The sequence below is a fragment of the Suncus etruscus genome, chromosome 20 (assembly GCF_024139225.1).
Source record: "Suncus etruscus isolate mSunEtr1 chromosome 20, mSunEtr1.pri.cur, whole genome shotgun sequence".
Lineage (NCBI taxonomy): Eukaryota > Metazoa > Chordata > Mammalia > Eulipotyphla > Soricidae > Suncus > Suncus etruscus.
Genome location: NC_064867.1, coordinates 27,255,897 through 27,273,885, shown reverse-complemented (window position 1 = coordinate 27,273,885; position 17,989 = coordinate 27,255,897). Strand labels below are relative to the sequence as shown.

The window sequence follows — 17,989 nt, the reverse complement described above, 5'->3', positions numbered from 1 at the left end:
GATACCCTAAAACTAAAATTCCTGCCTACTCTATGGCTGACCTCTTTACCTTGAGATAAGCAAACTGAAAAGACAGTAAGCAATCTGTTTTAGATGAAAGAAATGGGCAGAGATTGATCGGGAAGAAGGAAGGAAACTGGGGACATTGGTGGTGTATTGGTTAAGGGAAGGTGTTGGAACATTGTATGGCAGAATTTTTTTTTATATTCTTTTTTTTTATATTCTTCTTGGGCCACACCGTGCTCAAAAATCGCTCCTGGCATGCTCAGGGGACCATTTGGGATGCCAGGGATTGAACCAGGGTTGGGCTCAGATCAGTCATGTGCAAAGCAAATGCCCACCACTGTGCGATTGCTCCAGTTCCATGACAGAAATTTAATCATGAATATTTTGTAATTGTGTATCTCACAGTGATTCAATTAAAAACTTATTAATTAAAAAACCCAATGCTTGTGCTTGCTTCACCAGCACATAGTCTAAAATCAGAATCATACAGAGAAGAGAGAAGATTAGCATGATTCCTGTGCAAGGATGACATGCAAAGCCCTAAATGTCAACAAAAAAGAATCAAAAGTTTATTTATAACAGAATCAAGAGCCACAACCCAAAATTTCACTCTCTCCATGAAGCAATAGAAAAACAATTCATGCCTAGAGGAAAGACAATTAAGAATGGTTCCAGAGAGGGCCAAGGAGTTAAAATTATTCAGTTTTATTAGACTTTGAAGGCATTTGTTCAAGAAGATGTGTTAGGAGCAAATATGTGATTAAAAAGGAAAAAAAAAACATCATCAGCTATCTTTAATTATCCACAAAGTTTTATCACTTACAGATTATGATTTATAGGAATTTGAAAAAAAAAGTCCCAGAGCTTTGAAAGAGAGGATTTAAGGTTAATAAACTAAAACAACTTTGAGAGAAAAATGGAGGTATTTTAGCAGCCAGAGAAAACTTAAAAATGTTCCAAGGAGTGTCCCTAGAGATACTAACAAATAGCTAACATTGTTAAGAGACTACTATTAAAAAGAAAGAATAATCAATGATAGGAAAAATATTATTAAAAATTAAATGAAAGAGAATGGTGAACTTTCTAAAGACCATGCTTATGGAAAATAAAATTTTCATAAATGCAGATAAATAAGCAAAAGTCTGGGAAATATGAGAAAAAAAGTTTAGGATAGTCCAGTAACTTCATGTTCCAAAAAAAATGCAATCTGAGTCAAAGACACAAATGACTCATATGTTTATACATTAAAACAAATACACATCTCTATGTCCTAGTGAAAATTTACAATTCCAATCATCAAAACAATATCCTAAAATATTCAGCAATAAGTAAATAAAGAATAAAAGAAAAATGAAACAATACCAGATTACTAAAGCTGGAATGAATCAAAATAAGAATACCGGTAGTCTTCTTATCAGCAGTCCTGTTTGCTATAAGATGCAAAATATTCATTAAAAATAGAAGAAAAGAATTTCCAACCTGGAAATTTCCATTTATACGATCAATATTTAGGAGGAAAATAGACTCATGTTTAGACATTCTAGAATTAGAAATCTTAGTGCTCATGTATCCTTTATAAGAAGGAATTTTGGAGCTTATAAGAGGAGAGAAAAAATCAGAATGGAGTTACTAATTAGAAATGGTTGCAAATTGTTTTAATACTCCTATGAATTGTTTGCATTTTGTTTTAAGATTATTATTATTATGATTATTACTATGATGGTCTTTTAGCCACACCCAGTAGTGCTCTGGGCTTACCCATGACTGGGCATAGGTGTCATTTTTGGCAGTGCTGGGCTGGGGTGTCTGTGCCAGGAATTGATCTCAGTTCCATGCAAATGCAACGTATGCACCTCTGACCATTGAGTTATCTTGGTTCCTAAATACAACTGTTTTTAAATTAAAAATTAATAAAAGTTTTCTCTTTTTCATTTTTTGTGGGGGTGTTTTGGGTTACACCTGGCTGCACACAGGGGTTACTCCTGGCTCTGAGCTCAGAAATCACTCCTGGCAAGCTCAGGGGACCATATTGGGATGCTGGGATTTGAACTACTGTCCATCCTGAATCAGCTGCTTGCGAGACAAATGCCCTACCGCTGTGCTCTCTGGCCCCTCTTTTTCATTTTTTTTTTTGTGGCCTAAGGATTGAAGCATGTGACAAGTACTTTACTGCTGAGTATATTCTTAGCTCCACAATTAATTTAGCTAATTAACTATGGATAAATTGAAAAAGACATCCCTTACCCCACTCATCAGTACTTTCCAAACTTGTTTAATTTTTTTGGTAAGGCAATTTAATAAGAGGAACTAATCTATTAAGTTTAGAATATTTCTTTCCTCTTCCTTTGTGTTTTGGTGCCAGGGGTCAAATACCCAGGGCCTCATTCATGAAAAACTTGTGCTCTGCTGCTGAGTTTTTTCTCCAGCCACTTACTGAAGGTCAGTTTTGTAAAAAGTCTAGGCAACTGTTGTTAAGATAGGCTTACTTACAAAGGAAGCTTTTCAGAAAAACCTTCTATCAGTTTAGCACACTGATAAAACGCCACTATGTAGCAGCATAATGATGAATTTTATTTCTATGCAACAATCTGATAGCAGACACGATGAGTTATAACAAAGACGATAACATCTTTGCTTCATGAAGAATCTAATATGGTAATCACTAACAATACATATGTATTGAGAATTGATATGTGCTGAGTCTATTGTGATGTGGTCAGGGTAGTACAGAATCAGATTTCATAACTATCTTTGAAAAACTGCAATGCAAGCCATCTCATGACCAATCTTTAATATAAAAATTACATATTAGAGTGTTACTTGGAGGCACTGAATTAAATTGTATTATTAGAGCTCATTTTATCTGTTCATTTTTGCCCTTATGAGACACTATAAAAGTAACAATTTCTGATGTGGTTCTCTTTTGTGGCTTGCAATATATTTTTATTCCATAACTCTGGTCTTAAGTGCCAAAATGTAGCCCACATCCATTGTTGATCAGACAGGATTTCTGTAAAGGGTGTTTTGAAAGAAAAATAAAATGCTCTGCTTTCACTTACCAAGAAACTCTGATTATGGAAAAAGATCAATGATAACATTAAGGAAAGACAGAGATATGGGAAGCTGAGAGAAAATAAAATGGGACTGAATTCAGGGAAAGTAATGGCAGTTTTAATCTTAAAAAGGTTTGGCTATTCATTGGATGACATCTCATAAAAAATATCCAAAAAATCGCTCTTGGTAATCCTATTCTTTTTTATTTGTTTTGATTCATACCCAGAGGTGATCAGGGCTCACTTTTGGCTCTGTGTTCAGGGATTGCTTCCAGTGGGGCTCAGGAGATAATAGAGGAAGCCAGGAACAAAACTCTGGATTAACTGATCCCATGCAAAAATTCACCCTACCTTGATCCTGTTTTTTTTTTTTTTTTTCTTCTTGGAGAAGGAGAGTTTGAACCATAGTCAGTGATGCTCAGGGCTTATTGTTGGCTCTGTACTCAGGAATTACTGTCACTGCACTGATTACATTAATGCTGGAGTTAGAATCTGGGTTGCCATGTGCAAGGCAAATGCCCTACCTACTGTACTATCACTCCAGTCACTCTCTTAATCTTTTTTGTCTGCAGTGCCACTGAGTTAGAAATAGTCTACTTGCAACTCTTTCAAGAACTTTTCTACATATATTTGTTGAACATTTTTATGTTAGAGAAATTGCTTACAGTGACATAGTGATTGTATTATTCTAACCCTGTTAAGGCCTCAAGAGTGGTTCAGATGTGGGCAATATATATTTCAGAGTGGATATTGCTTCCACTGCCCTTCAACATTGCCTATTTCTCATATTGCATATTGCAGATCTCATGTGGCATATTTCCCATCATGCCAGCAGAACTGATCTCTGATTTATGAGGGTAAGCCATTTACCAGAAGAGAGAATTTGCATACATTCTTGGAAAACTTAAATGAGGAATCTTTTTTCTCAAAAAGGTTACTCCACATTTGTGCCCTAGGTTTTTTTTTTTTTTAATTCTAGACCATTTTTTCACTTGTCATTTCCTGTTCTGCCATGAAGTATAAAAAGCAAAGACAGTACTTGTCAAAAGAGCATTTGGTGGAAGGTAAAATAAACAACCAATTTGGAAACCAGAGCTTTCTTTACAATAATCAAGAGATGGAAGATTGAAGAAAAATGTAGGATGTTAATAAAAACTTAAACATGAAGAACTGATAGAGCTTGGAAGTTCTTTTAGCTACCCGGAGATAAAAAGATGGCAAGAATTGAAAAAGTTGCAAATATTTTTACCTTCCATCAAGCCTATCTAAGATTGTGGCTGACCTCAGACGCCTTAATAACCACATTAGAGATGAGTAACCTCATCTTTTGCCAGTGAAGAGAAAATAGGCCTCCCATTTATGTTCACTGAGTTTACTTTAATGTTGGGTTGATGGTTTTAGTTTTGCTTATGTTTCTATTTTAAAGTCTCCCCCCACTTAACTGTAGCATCATTACTGATATGATTAGCATCTTGATGGAGGTCATTTGTCCATTTTTCTTGATGTTCTAGATCAGGGGTCTCAAACTCGCGGCCTATGGGCCATTTGCAGCCCTCCGTACAACAATTTGTGGCCTGGCTGGCCTTCAAATATCGCAGTATTCGCAATTATTTGCTTACCGAATAATCGTAATAAAAATCTCATTAGTAAAAAAAAATCGCATTAAACATTCGCATACCCCGAGCAGTTCCGTTCAGGGTATGCAAATGTTTAATGCGATTTTTTGCGATTTTTTTCTTATTAATGCGATTTTTTATTGCGAATATTCGGTAAGCGAAATCCCTTATGCGGCCCTGCCTCACCCCGACTTTGCCTCCTGTGGCCCCCAGGTAAACTGAGTTTGAGACTCCTGTTCTAGATGTTTTGTGTCTTTTTCAAGATGAGCATGGAGCCAGGCTTTACATTTCTTTGCTGATGTTTCTTTTATGTTGTAGAACAAAGAATCAGTTGCCTGAATATGACTCACTGAGAAACAAGGATAAAGTAAATGGGGAAAAATAAAGTTCTTGGGGCCAGATAGATAATATCTGGGTTAAGTACTTGCCTTGCTGAACCTCCAATTCTATTTACATGACAGAACAATCCCACCCCTGTTTGTCAGTATTACCAGGTGTGGACCATATTACCCCCACCAGCAAAAAATACCTAAAAATTGGAAAAAGAAAAAACATGCTTAGAGTTTACTAAGGGAAGCCTATGGAATTCACAGAGTAGATTCACAGAAATTCACAGAAAAGTAGAAGATTCTGAAGACTGAAAGATTGTGTGTATGTGTGTTTATTTATGTGTGTCTGTACGTGTGATATAGGGGTTTTCAGACATGTAGGGATAGCTGCTTTTTTGATAGGCAATGATCTCAGGTTGGTTTTCATCCTATGACTTACACTGATCGTAGACTAGACCAAATAGGCAACCTGGAGACTGCATCGATATTTTGTGTCCATCTTTGAAAGATTGTGTGGAAATGGACAATAAACTTACTGAAGACCCATATGGATACACCTGTAAAAGACCTCTTCTTGGTTTTTCCCACCAGATATATACTAGAATTTGTAGTAGTGACTGAGTAGGTGAAGACTTTTTCCAATGAGTGAACAGCCTACCAGCTCAACGAAGAATGAATTGGTTCAGAATATGTGTCAGTCTTGCTTAAAATGGCACCACTTGAGAGGGTATTTGCTTGAACAAGAAGAGTCCAGAACATTACAAAAGTGTTTACAGAACACAAGCACTAGATGAGTGGCCCAGAGCTTCCAATGTTAAGAATATAAAAGCAAGGGTGCCGGAGAGATAGCACGGAGATAAGGCCTTTGCTTTCATGCAGAAGGTCATTGGTTCAAATCCTGGCATCCCATATGGTCCCCTGTGCCTGCCAGGAGCGACTTCTGAGCATGGAGACAGGAGTAACCCCTGAGCACTGCCGGGTGTGACCCCAAAACAAAAAAACAAAAACAAAAAAAGAATATGAAAGCAAGATGTAAAATCTAAAACCTATTTAAGATGTATGAGAATTGTGCCAAGATATTGGCAGGGCAGGCCTGAGACAGTGAGTCTCTGTCTTTGAGTCCACTTTTCTCTCTGTTCCATCGTGTAGAAAAGTCAGATCTATTCTGAAATCAAATGCAGTATGATCTCATCTTGGTCATGAGTAAGGTGCCTCAAAGTATGATCTTTGGCTTTTAAAAATTATGTGAAGAAATCAGAATTGTCAAAATATCCAGCTCTAAGAGTGGAGGTTTAGAGGAAGAACCAAAGCTAGGTAAAGTTTCTTGTTATTCTCCACAACAGAAATTGATGGCTGATTCACCATCCATGAGATTATGATACTGAGATATTTCCAGGATAGTCTGGAAATGTGTGTGTAGGTTGCAGATACACAATAATTACCCATCCAACTTGAACATGGCTGACACTGTTTTTCATAAATTGATGTGTCTTTGCAGTAAACCTGACTTAATAACTAAAGAAAATATTTATTGATTTATCTTCTGGTTGGGTCTTAGTGAGTGAGTGAGTGAGTGAGTGTGAGTGTGAGTGTGTGTGTGTGTGTGTGTGTGTGTGTGTGTGTGTGTGAGATGTTCACTCCAAGGATTAAACCTAGGACTTCACACAAGAAGTCTCTGCTACAGACCCACATTTCCATTTCCATGGTCTTATTTCTTCCAAATCATTCTCTGCATGCCTCCTAATTTCCCCCACTATCCAGTCTTCTGTCATCTCTGTGTCACTCTTCCTAATCTTTTATGCTTGGCAGGCTGGAGTTCGGCTGTTCCACACTCTCTCTGGAATTTATTGCTATAGAACATAGCTCTCCTTGGCGGTCCAAGCCACAGTGAAGTCTTGAGGAGTTCAAGGCTGAGACCCAGTTAAAAATGACTGTGAATATATCCAGCTATCTCTGGGTCTCTGAAGCTCCCGACTGGCTTCAGACAGGCTCATAAGGGAGGATGTGGAGGTGTAGAGATGCCTATGTGCAAAAGCCTGTCTTGCTGAATGATTCACCACCCTGTGGAATATCTTTTTTTTTCTGCTGTTCAGATGTTTCTGTAGGGGTCTCTTTGCCAGCAGGGCCCGTAGCGGATGAGGGTAAACAATAGCACCATCAGGACACCAGACACCAGGCAAAAGGCAACAGCAAGAACAATCCTGAGAGCTGCAGGGGAGAAAGATTAAAAACACTGTCAGACAGGGCAGGGGTGAGTGTGCCTTCATGTGGAATCCCATGACACCTTAGCTGGAATAAATTTCAGAGGTGGTTCTGAAGCACCTTGGGAGCCAGCACAAGTGGTATAAAGAGATTGGACCAGGCAGGGGTCAAGAGATAATGACCTGGGTTCCGGTCCTAGCATAACCTGTGTCAATATTCTATGTAGAGGGAAGGTATTTCTTTTTTTTTTTTTTTGGTTTTTTGTTTTTGGGCCACACCCGGCGTTGCTCAGGGGTTACTCCTGGCTGTCTGCTCAGAAATAGCTCCTGGCAGGCACGGGGGACCATATGGGACACCGGGATTCGAACCAACCACCTTTGGTCCTGGATCGGCTGCTTGCAAGGCAAACACCGCTGTGCTATCTCTCCGGGCCCCGAGGGAAGGTATTTCTTGTTACAACAGTTCCCGGTGTAAATTCTGCCCCCCCCTTTTAAAATTTTTATTTAATTATTTTTTATAAATATCTTTATTTAAGCATCATGATTACAAGCATGTTTGTAGTTGGGTTTTAGCTTTATACACACATATATATGTTTTATACACACACATATATATATTTATATATATATAAAGAATACCCCCTTCACCAGTGCAACGTTCCCACCACCATGCCTCCATCTCCCTCCTCCCCCATCCCTTGTTTGTATTCAAGACAGGCATTCTATTTCTCTCTTTCTCTACCATTGTCATGGTAGTGTTTTATTTGACTTTGGGGGGGGTGCCACACCTGGTAGCGTTGAGGGTAGTGACACCCTGTGATATTTAGTGGGATGCTGTGACACCAGGGAATTAACCAGGGCTCCCACATGCACTCTGGACCTTTGAGTTATTTACTGGGTCCTGGTTTTGATACTTGAATGAACTAATTTTCAGCACTATATGTATGTTTCACATAAAAATAAATGAGGGTATGAAAGAAAGTAATATCAACCGAGCTGCTAAAATTTATGGGTCAACAAGTCTCCCAGATAAAAACCCTGGGATTCCCTCTGAATTGGGGTGGGCTGAGTCCCCACCCTGCCAAATTTCTGGCACCACACAGTGTCATGCCAACAGTCCAACTTCACTATTTCACAACAAATTTCTGCAGAGACACCAAGCTGACAAAAAACTCCAGGCACACAGGTTTTGGGTTAAAAACTCTGGAGTCTTCTTGGAGTGAGGATAGGCAGTCTCCCTGCCCCTGGCTAACTCCTACTCCTTTTTTTCTGGAAGCCCCAATAGCCACAGCCACAACCATGTAAATTTATCAGCCCAGTTCTACAGATTCTGGAATTATAAAGAGGAAAATTATAAAAACCAAATTAGATAGGAAAGAAGTATGGAAGCCACCTAAATTCAATAAACACAACCAATATAATGTTTAATTAGCAACATACAGCATAGAAAACCTTCAAAGAATGTATGACTCCTTTGTGAGAACTAACAATTTTCACAAATTTTCTTTTACTGAAAGGGTTTCCCCCCAATTAATTCCATTAACATTTATTTGTAACAAAATATGTAAGTTATTTTGTGTTTTTTTTAGGGGGCAGGCTTGGGGGGAGTGGGGACACTGGTGGTGGGAATGTCACACCAATGGTGGAATTGCTATTCAAATACTGAATGCCAGAAACAACTGTATTATAAACAACTTAGTAAACAATGGTGTTTAAATAAAGACAAAATAATAAAATAATAAATGAAGGGTAGTTGGAGTATTTTCCGGTATTATCTTTTTGTCTCTCTCCCTCTTCTTTTTACTGTTAAAATGATCAATGGCTTCAGGAATAGCTCATTGGTAGAGTATGTTCCTTGCAGATTTGAGGTCATGAGTTTAATACTTTATGCCATATGACTGGGACGCTGGTGGTCCTACCATTTAGGCTCTTACTGCAATCTCTGGACATCATGCACAAGTATGTGTGAATACGTAACCAAGGTTACAACCCCTTGCAAGCACTACAACAAAGTATGCGACCCCTGGTGAGCAACCAAGTATGTGAGTAGTGGTTAACATGACAAGAAGAGATGGTGAAGGAAAACTGACCAACTGTTCATGGTCTCAAGTCAAAGGAGCTTTTGAAATGTCAATGCAATCATTAGTTTGGTTTATATAAAACAAGAGTATCAACTTGATGAATTTGGCTTTTGTTTTCACAATGATCTTCTATTTAAAAATTTTAAGAGTAGGGGCTGGAGTGGTGGTGCTAGTGGTAAGGCATCTGCCTTGCCCGCACTAGCCTAGGACAGACTGTGGTTCAATCCCCTGGTGTCCCATATGGTCCCCCAACCCAGGAGCAACCCCTGAGCATTACCAGGTGTGGCCCAAAATCCAAAAAAAAATTTTTTTTAAAGAGTAACATATTATTATTAACATCTTATTTTTAAAAACTTTACAACTTTATTTAAACATCATGGTTTACAAATATTCTTGTAATAGTTGTTTCTGGCATTTAGTGTTCCAATATCAATCCCATCACTTCTATAATGTTCCCCCTCTTTCATTTGTTCTCAGCTTCCCACCTTCCCCTAAGACTACCTTCTTGGCATGTATTTACATAGTATTTACATATTACAATATTTACTTAATATTACTTGTTACAACTAAATGGTAATGGGATTATTGACAAAACCTTCAGTAAAAGAAAATTTGTGAAAAATGTTAGTTCTAAAAAAAAAATATTAGTTTTCCAATGGGGTCACTAGTCATTGTCTGAAGGTTTACTAAGCTTTTTTTTTTTTGGCTTTTGTTTGTCGAGCTTAGGTAGCTTCTATGATAATTTCACATCTAATTTGGTGTCTATATTAACCAGGGAAAGCATTTTAATGATAAAAAGATACTTGTGCAGCTCTGTCCCTTTTCTTTCCTTTTTTTTGGGGGGGTGTGGGGGGAAGGTTTGGGCCACACCTGGCAGCACTCAGGGATCAGTGCTCAGAAATCACTCCTGGAAGGATCGGGGAACCATATGGGATGTTGGAGATCGAACCTGGGTCACTGTGGGGAGCCTAGCTGATGAAACCTGGGACATAGGACACCTCAGTAATTCCTAATCTGGTCACCCACGTGACCAAAAGGCCCATGCCTTGAGAACAAAGGAAATAGACAAAAATAAAGTAATTCAGAGCAGCCCAATATATCCAGCCAGAAAGAAAAATATAGAGTTTGCCTTTGTGTTAGCAAACATTATTAAGAACTCTGTTTGAATCTTATGCCTTTTAGTAAAATGTGCTCAGGTCTACCTCTTTGCCCCTCCCTACTACCTGCCCCAGTTTATGCTAATGAATGCTTGTAACTGTGATTGGTGTAAAATTTGTAACACCCCTGACGTGTTTCAGCCCTTAAAAGCTGATCCCCCAACAATAAACTTCCCTTTTTGAACAGCATGCGTTGTCTTGAAGGCTTCTGTTACTAATTTCTCTAGTTCTTCTTTACAGGTCGGTTCTGCTCGAGTAAACCCACTAATAACTAGCAACTTTCATTTCCACACCCCCGCGGGTCGGGGGACTCCCACGAAAGTTGCAGGTCACCGGGGTCAGGCCTCAGGTCAGCTTCATGCAAGGCAAAGCCCTACTACTGTACTATCACTCTGGCCCAGATTTGTACCTTTCTTTACACATGGCCCACAATAGCTAACCAGTTTTGAAGCAATTATACAGATTTTAATGAGACACTTAGTTTTCACATGTACAGTCACTTTTTCCACAACACTCTACCAATTTCACTAGAGGTATAGGTTATAATATCTGTATATACCATCCCTAAATATATGACTGGCTTTGATTATAAAAATGAGGGGTTGGAAACAGGAGAGAGAGTTGAAAGGGTTATTGCACTTGCATTCTGTGGGAGTCCTAGGTGCAATCACTAGCACCACATGGTCCCTTAACATTGTTGAGTATGACCCAAAATCTTGAAAGTTTCAGGGAGCAGGAAAGAAAACATTCTGTCTATAGAATCCTAGTGCTTTACAGAACAAAGTCAGAAAACATTGATCTTGTCTAACCTTATTATAGAAAGAAAGAAAATGAGAAGCAAAGAGATGAGATAATTTCACTATAGTTAAGGAGATAATTATATCTTTGGTTGAATAAAGTCTACATAATTTGAGTCTTCTAGGATTGGTCTTTCTTTCATATCCTCTACCTAATATATCAAGAAATCTAGTTAGTTCTACCAAAAGCTTTATCTAGCACCACTCACTCTCCCCCTCTTCTCTGCCATTGTCCATTGGCCATCATCTTCCTTTCAGGTCATGATCGTTACAACACCCTCTTGATCTGTTTCCTTGCTATTCTCCTTCTACCTTATACCTCATTTTTAACCAAGTGGTCAAGTGACTGTAAGCCAAATGATATCAGTCTATCACTTCAAGTCTATACTCAAACCTCGTTTCTTCTAGAACAAAACCAAAGTTTTTGTTATGCCTTTTAGTAAAACGTGCTCAGGTCTACCTCTTTGCCCCTCCCTACTACCTGCCCCAGTTTATGCTAATGAATGCTTGTAACTGTGATTGGTGTAAAATTTGTAACACCCCTGACGTGTTTCAGCCCTTAAAAGCTGATCCCCCAACAATAAACTTCCCTTTTTGAACAGCATGCGTTGTCTTGAAGGCTTCTGTTACTAATTTCTCTAGTTCTTCTTTACAGGTCGGTTCTGCTCGAGTAAACCCACTAATAACTAGCAACTTTCATTTCCACACCCCCGCGGGTCAGCCTATGAGTTCTAGGCTCAATATTCAGACTGGAAGCACATTATAAAAGATCAATGTGGCAGAGAATAGATGAACATTTTTGTTACTGACTTGTTAGTTTGTTTTGGCACCTCACCCTGTGACTTTGAGCTTGACTTTGAGCTCAGGGACTCCTGGCAGGTTGGGGGTAGGTGGGTCTATATGAGATGCCAGGGGATTGAACCCTGGTTGGCTGCAAGCCCTACCCACTGTACTATACCTCTGGCCTGGTGAACAATTTTTTTTTTGGGGGGAGGGGGCCCACACTCGATGATGCTCAGGGGTTACTCCTGGCTTATGTGCTCAGAAATCGCTCCTGACTTGGGAGACCAATAGGGATGCTGGGGGATCGAACCACAGTCCATCCTAGGTTAGCATATGCAAAACAAATGTCCTACCATTTGTGCCACCACTCCAACCCCCTGATGAACATTTTTGTTTCAAATGTAGAACTGAGTTTTTGAGGGGTAGGGGTTGTGCTTAGGAACCTGGGGCCATTCTTGGTGATTTTCAGCCAATGAGGCCAGATGGTTGAGTGTGAGAATCTCAGGGTACAGTGATGTTCAGGCTTTTTAAGTGCCACTGAGGACCCCCAGGCTTGTACCAACAGTTGTTCAGGGTGAAATGTTTTATTTATTTATTTTTGAGATAGCTTTTATCCTACTAGAGATAATCAGTAGGCAGTTGGAAAATAAATATCTAAAAATCTTTGGATAGAGATGGAATTAAGGATTGTAGTAGAAGTATAAGTCTGAGGTTTTAATAATAGTATGACTCCTGGTGAGTGTAGAATAAAGGGACCAAAGAGAAGGCCTTGGGACAACATCATTTGGGGAGGTTAGTGGAAAATCACTCTCTTCCCTTCTTTCTACATATTCTTCTTTGTAGCTCGCAGGATTTGTTTTGTTCAATGTTTTTTGCCGTGTGGGGAAAGTGGTCTCAGGGTTTCACACATACAGGCCATGTGCTCCATCCCTGATGCACATCCCTGGCCCTAAAGGATGTTTCCATTCAAGTGTGTAATGCCCTTGAATCTGAAAGAAAGTGCTCAGTGATGCTGCAGGATTGCCTGAAGAGATGTCTGTCTCTATGGAAACCCTTGATTGCTGTTGAAAACCACACACAAATGGTGCAACTTTTTCTCAAAAAGGTTTTTGCAAATATGTTGCTACCCTTTCCTGCTGCTACTAATCTCTGGGTCCTGTCTTCTCTCTAATCCAAACACTGTTCCTTCTCCTTCCAGTCCTTGGATAATTCTCAATCTCCATCCTTTTTTCACCCACAGTCTCTCCTTTATAACCCAGTCTTCCTAATGAAAGGCAAATAGGTCTTAACACGTTTTATTGTTTTGCTTTGTTTTGGGGTCCTACCTGTGAAATCAAGGCTTACTCATGTCTTATACAAAGGGATCAATTCTGGCAGTGCTTGGGGACTATGTAGTGCAGGGAATTGAACCTGGGTTCTTCCATACCAAGCAGGTGCTCCATCCCTCTCTCTGGTCCAGGGACTTTGTAAATTAAGAAAATAGTTATTGTATGTCCTTCATTGGCACATTCAAATGATCAGAGCTACTCAGATGGGCCTCCAAGACCTCAATTCACACCTTGCATGCCTCTTTACCATCTCTACATGTGCACTTTTTGCATTTCCTAATGTGTCCATTGCAGGCTACAGCCTCTTGGCCTTCATACATTTCTTGTTTATCATTCTCTCTCTTCACCGGGTTAGTTCCCCCTTTTCTTTGGGTTTCAGTCAAAACATCGTTTTCTGAGAAGACTTCCCTGACCTCTTAGGATAATTACCTCCGATGAATGTTTTCCTACTTTCCTACAGGTCTCTCATTAAGAACTTTCACCATTCTGAACTGTGAGACTGGTTTAATTTTCTATTTCTGGGTTCTCCTTGCCTGCTGCCTCAGGCCCTTGCCAATAAATTATTTTGTTCAGTTTTCTTCTGTTTTCTTAATAATGCATAACTATATATAATTATATAAATTGTATATAGTATATACTGAGAAATATGTATTCTTATATAGTATATATTGATTTTAAAAAAGAGGAAGGTACCCATAAAATCTTTCTTGTTTACTAAGTAAGTATTCAACTACACTGACCCACTAATCTCATTCTGGGACATTTGTCAAGGATTTTTGCATCCATGTTAATTAGTGAGATTGGTCTGTAGTTTTCTTCTTGGTGATATCTTTGTCAGCTTTGTGGATGAGCATGATATTAGCTTCATAGAAGATATAAGGGAGGGTTTCTGTCTTTTAAATGTTTTGGAAGAGTCTAAGGATCAATGGTAGCAACTCCTTTCTGAATGCTTGATAAAATTCACCTGTAAATCCATTTGGCCCTGGACTTTTGTTCTTGGTGAGTTTCCTAATTACTGTTTCAATTTCCTTCTGATTAACCTGTTTAAGCTTTCCACTTCCTCCTCATTAAGTATCGGGAGATGATATTTTCCCAGAAATCTGTCCATTTCTTCTAGTTTTTCTAGCTTAACTGAGTAATAAGCTCTCATGATGTCTTGGATTTCTTGAGGTTCTGTTGTAATCTCTCACCTATACTTTCTGATCCTATTTATTTGAGTATTTTTTCTTTTTCTTTTCCTTGTGAGTCTTGCCAGTTTCTGGTTATTTGTCTACAAGACAGAGAGGGTTGGAAATAGAAATGATATAGGAAAAAATTTGGTGATAGTGTAAACTTTGGGTCCTAATTCTACCCATGGGGGCCTATTGTTCAAAGGCTATTAATTTAGTTTCTGATGAATTTCTAAAGGAAAGATATTCAGAAGAAGGATGGATGTTATGTTCCAGATCAGGTGTAAAAGAGGAAGGAGAGAGTGTTATTGGTTAGTTCAAGAACACTGGGGCTGAAGAGAGATAGAACAGACACTTGAAGGTATATTTTGATGAGAGACTGTGGTATTTCCATAGAGAAAGAATCAGTGCAGAGAATAAAAAGGAAGCTAACTTGAAGACCTGTGAGGAGACCTGGGTTAGTTAAATAGGCTTGAGGAAAGAAATCAGGTTACTCAAGAGCAGCAGTAAATAGGTGAAAACTTATTTTGAGATAATGATCTGAAAAGTCAAGCATTTTCAACAGATTACCTTGTTCTTCTCAAGCAAGTTTGTGAGAATTAAAGAAGTCAAATAGAGTTTTGAATTTGGGGAAGATAACAAAGCCTCTATGTTTAAAAATAAAGAATCCAACAACCAAAGAACCAAAAATCAAACAAGATCTAGCAGGAGTCATTGACCAAGAAACATGAAAAGGTTTAAGAGTAGGTTGGATGAGAAATGTCAACATAATAGTTTGAAATATTGACAATGGGGTTCAATCCATTCAGCAGTTGAACTTTCATTCATATGAAAAAACTGTAGTGATTTGATCTAGGGCTGGATATTGTTGTGCTGGGCAGGGTGTGGATTTAGTTGGAATAGTCATTAGGACTTCAGAATGGCCTCTGAGAGCTAGAGTGGGAATGAGAAGTGAACTATGGAGAAGCAAGTAAGACCCCTTTGTCTTTAATGAAGGAGATATGCTGTAAAATTGACAATGGCTACAAGAATGAGTAAAAGGTGTTAGAAACAACTGGATTTAAAACAAAGAGAAGAGTGCTAGAAAGGCTATCATGGAACAGGAGCTCCAAAGAACCATGTGAAGAAGAGAATGTAAGGTGATGCTCCATGCTAAAAAAAAAAGTCAAATAAAACAGACATACATATGGATATATACAGCCAGTAAGTTGATAATCCCATGGCAGTCTCATCTGACACCTAACTATAGATCTTATTTGTTGACAACTGGAGTTTCAGGCTCTGACACCTGTATGTACTCAGCCATACTGACGTCAGGTGAGGTAGAAAGGAAACAGACAAATGGAATGTTGAAACTCGAGGTAGAAAGTCCATGAGTATATACCAGTGGAATGTACCAGGATCAAAACAATGTGTACTGACAATGTATCATATGTATCTTTAATAAGTTCCTGGTAGGTTTATGGGTCTGTGTAAATGAATTGTAGATATTGTGCTTTGTGAAGATTATAAAGGAAAATTGAAATTTCCCACATTTCAGTCTTCCCATAAAAAATTAAAGTGAGGGACTTCAGGAATGGGGTAGGTGTAAGTAACATTTTGGAATTAAAGAAACATTTTCCAAAAAATAAAAAAGAATTTTGTTACAATCAATTAGCAGAATATAAACTTGGACTTATAACTTTTACAGCAAAAGCTCTAGTTAACTGATATGAGAATGCAGTTAATTGCATTCTAGTTTTGAGATCTAGTTGGAAATACTGATGACAGGTATGGGAAGAATTTTATAAATGGAAGTGCCAGAAAAATGGGGTTGACTACTTCAGGTATATTGTACCAAATGGCCACTTACAGGACAGATTTTATATTTATAGTCTTACTTCTTGAAAATCCTAAATCCTGAAATTCATCTTTTTTTTTTTTTTGTACTTTGGGCCACATCCAGCAGTGCTCAGGGCTTACTGCTAGTTCTCTGCTCAGGGGTCACTATTGGTAGGACTTGGAGAACCATGCTGAATACCAGATATCAAATCCAGGCTTGCCATGTGAAGGCAAGTTCCCTACCCACTGTACTATCTCTCCAAAACTCACTTTATTTTTTTTAAAGTTTTGTATAAAGTTATCAGCTAGCACTGTGTATCAAATTTATCTGAGCATGCTATACTTGATTTTCTCAATTTGGTCAATTTTCTCAGCTGAGTCATTCATGCTTTGACCAATCTACAGTGTCTGTTCAATGGACATTTCCCATCCCAGGATTTTCTCAACATAAGACAAAATATGGCTTCTTGGGGGCTGGTGAGGTGGCGCTAGAGGTAAGGTGTCTGCCTTGCAAGCGCTAGCCAAGGAAGGACTGCAGTTCGATCCCCCAGCATCCCATATGGTCCCCCAAGCCAGGGGCAATTTCTGAGTGTTTAGCCAGGAGTAACCCCTGAGCATCAAACGGGTGTGGCCACCGCCAAAAAAAAACCCTCCAAAAAACAAAAAAAAAAATAATGGCTTCTTAAAACATTTTCCTATTGCCCTTCTAATCACCCTGTAAGGTCATATAGTGTAGGTTCTAACCCTCTTTGTTAGAGTTCAAATAGTGTATGTAGTGTGCTAGCCAGTGCGCTGATGTGCTAATAAATATGACCTAAAAAAGAGTCCCTAGAATTTGTGCTTCAGGATTTTTATTTTGATTAAACACACACACACATGTTCAAAATTCATTATAAGGGTAATGTTTTTGACCAACCTAAAGATTGCTTTATTTAGTATTTCACAAGTTTAGTATTTTACTTGCTGAAAGAAAATTACATGCAAGATAAGACCTAGATCATGGCCCCAAAGCCAAAGGTATACTTAGAAAAGCAATAATACAAACATGCATATCATTGCTGTCTGAAGTCAATGACTAATCAGGAGAAGGGATGGTTTTTTTCTAGATTCTGGCTTCCAGTGGAAACCATCTCTAGAAACAATTTCATCTTTGTCCACAATGGTCACGTAGCATGGAGTTCTCTATACAGGTCACCTCTACAAGACTCAATAGAGAATCCTTTGAGCATTTCTTCCTGTAGAGCAAATACTTTCAACAGGACCTGTGAGCTTCCTTAGGTTTTTGGGAGAGATAAGCCAGGGCCTCACACATTCCATTTTACCCTCAGAACAAGTATTATATGAGGAAGCAACACGAATGTCCAATAACAGATAATTGGATAAAGAAGTTGTGGTAGAGATATACAATGGTATACTATACAGCTGTAAGAAAAGATGCAATCATGCATTTGCTGCAAATCGGATGGACCAAAGAGCATTATGTTAAGATAAGTCAGAGAACAAAGGATAAATACTGGATGATCTCACTCTTTCTTCTATGGTTCAGAATCAAAACAAGGAAATAGACTGTATCAGACAATGGACAAACTCTTGGCCCTGGTCACAAAATTCAGATGACTAAGCAGTACATGGTAGCGAAAAAGCAGCA

The 17,989-nt window shown here is 38.6% G+C and overlaps 1 protein-coding gene and 1 pseudogene across 1 annotated transcript in view; one reads left to right on the top strand and one right to left on the bottom strand.

Annotated features, from left to right (window-relative positions):
- The first annotated feature begins 452 nt into the window (after positions 1-452).
- Positions 453-579, top strand: LOC125998408 (uncharacterized; annotated as a pseudogene).
- A 6,514-nt stretch (positions 580-7,093) lies between these two features.
- The window catches only part of ACP3 (acid phosphatase 3), a 33,466-nt gene continuing 22,570 nt past the window's right edge, over positions 7,094-17,989 (bottom strand). The window contains exon 11 of the mRNA XM_049766090.1: positions 7,094-7,212. Coding sequence (XP_049622047.1) covers positions 7,094-7,212 — 119 coding nt within the window. The remainder of the gene's footprint in view (positions 7,213-17,989) is intronic.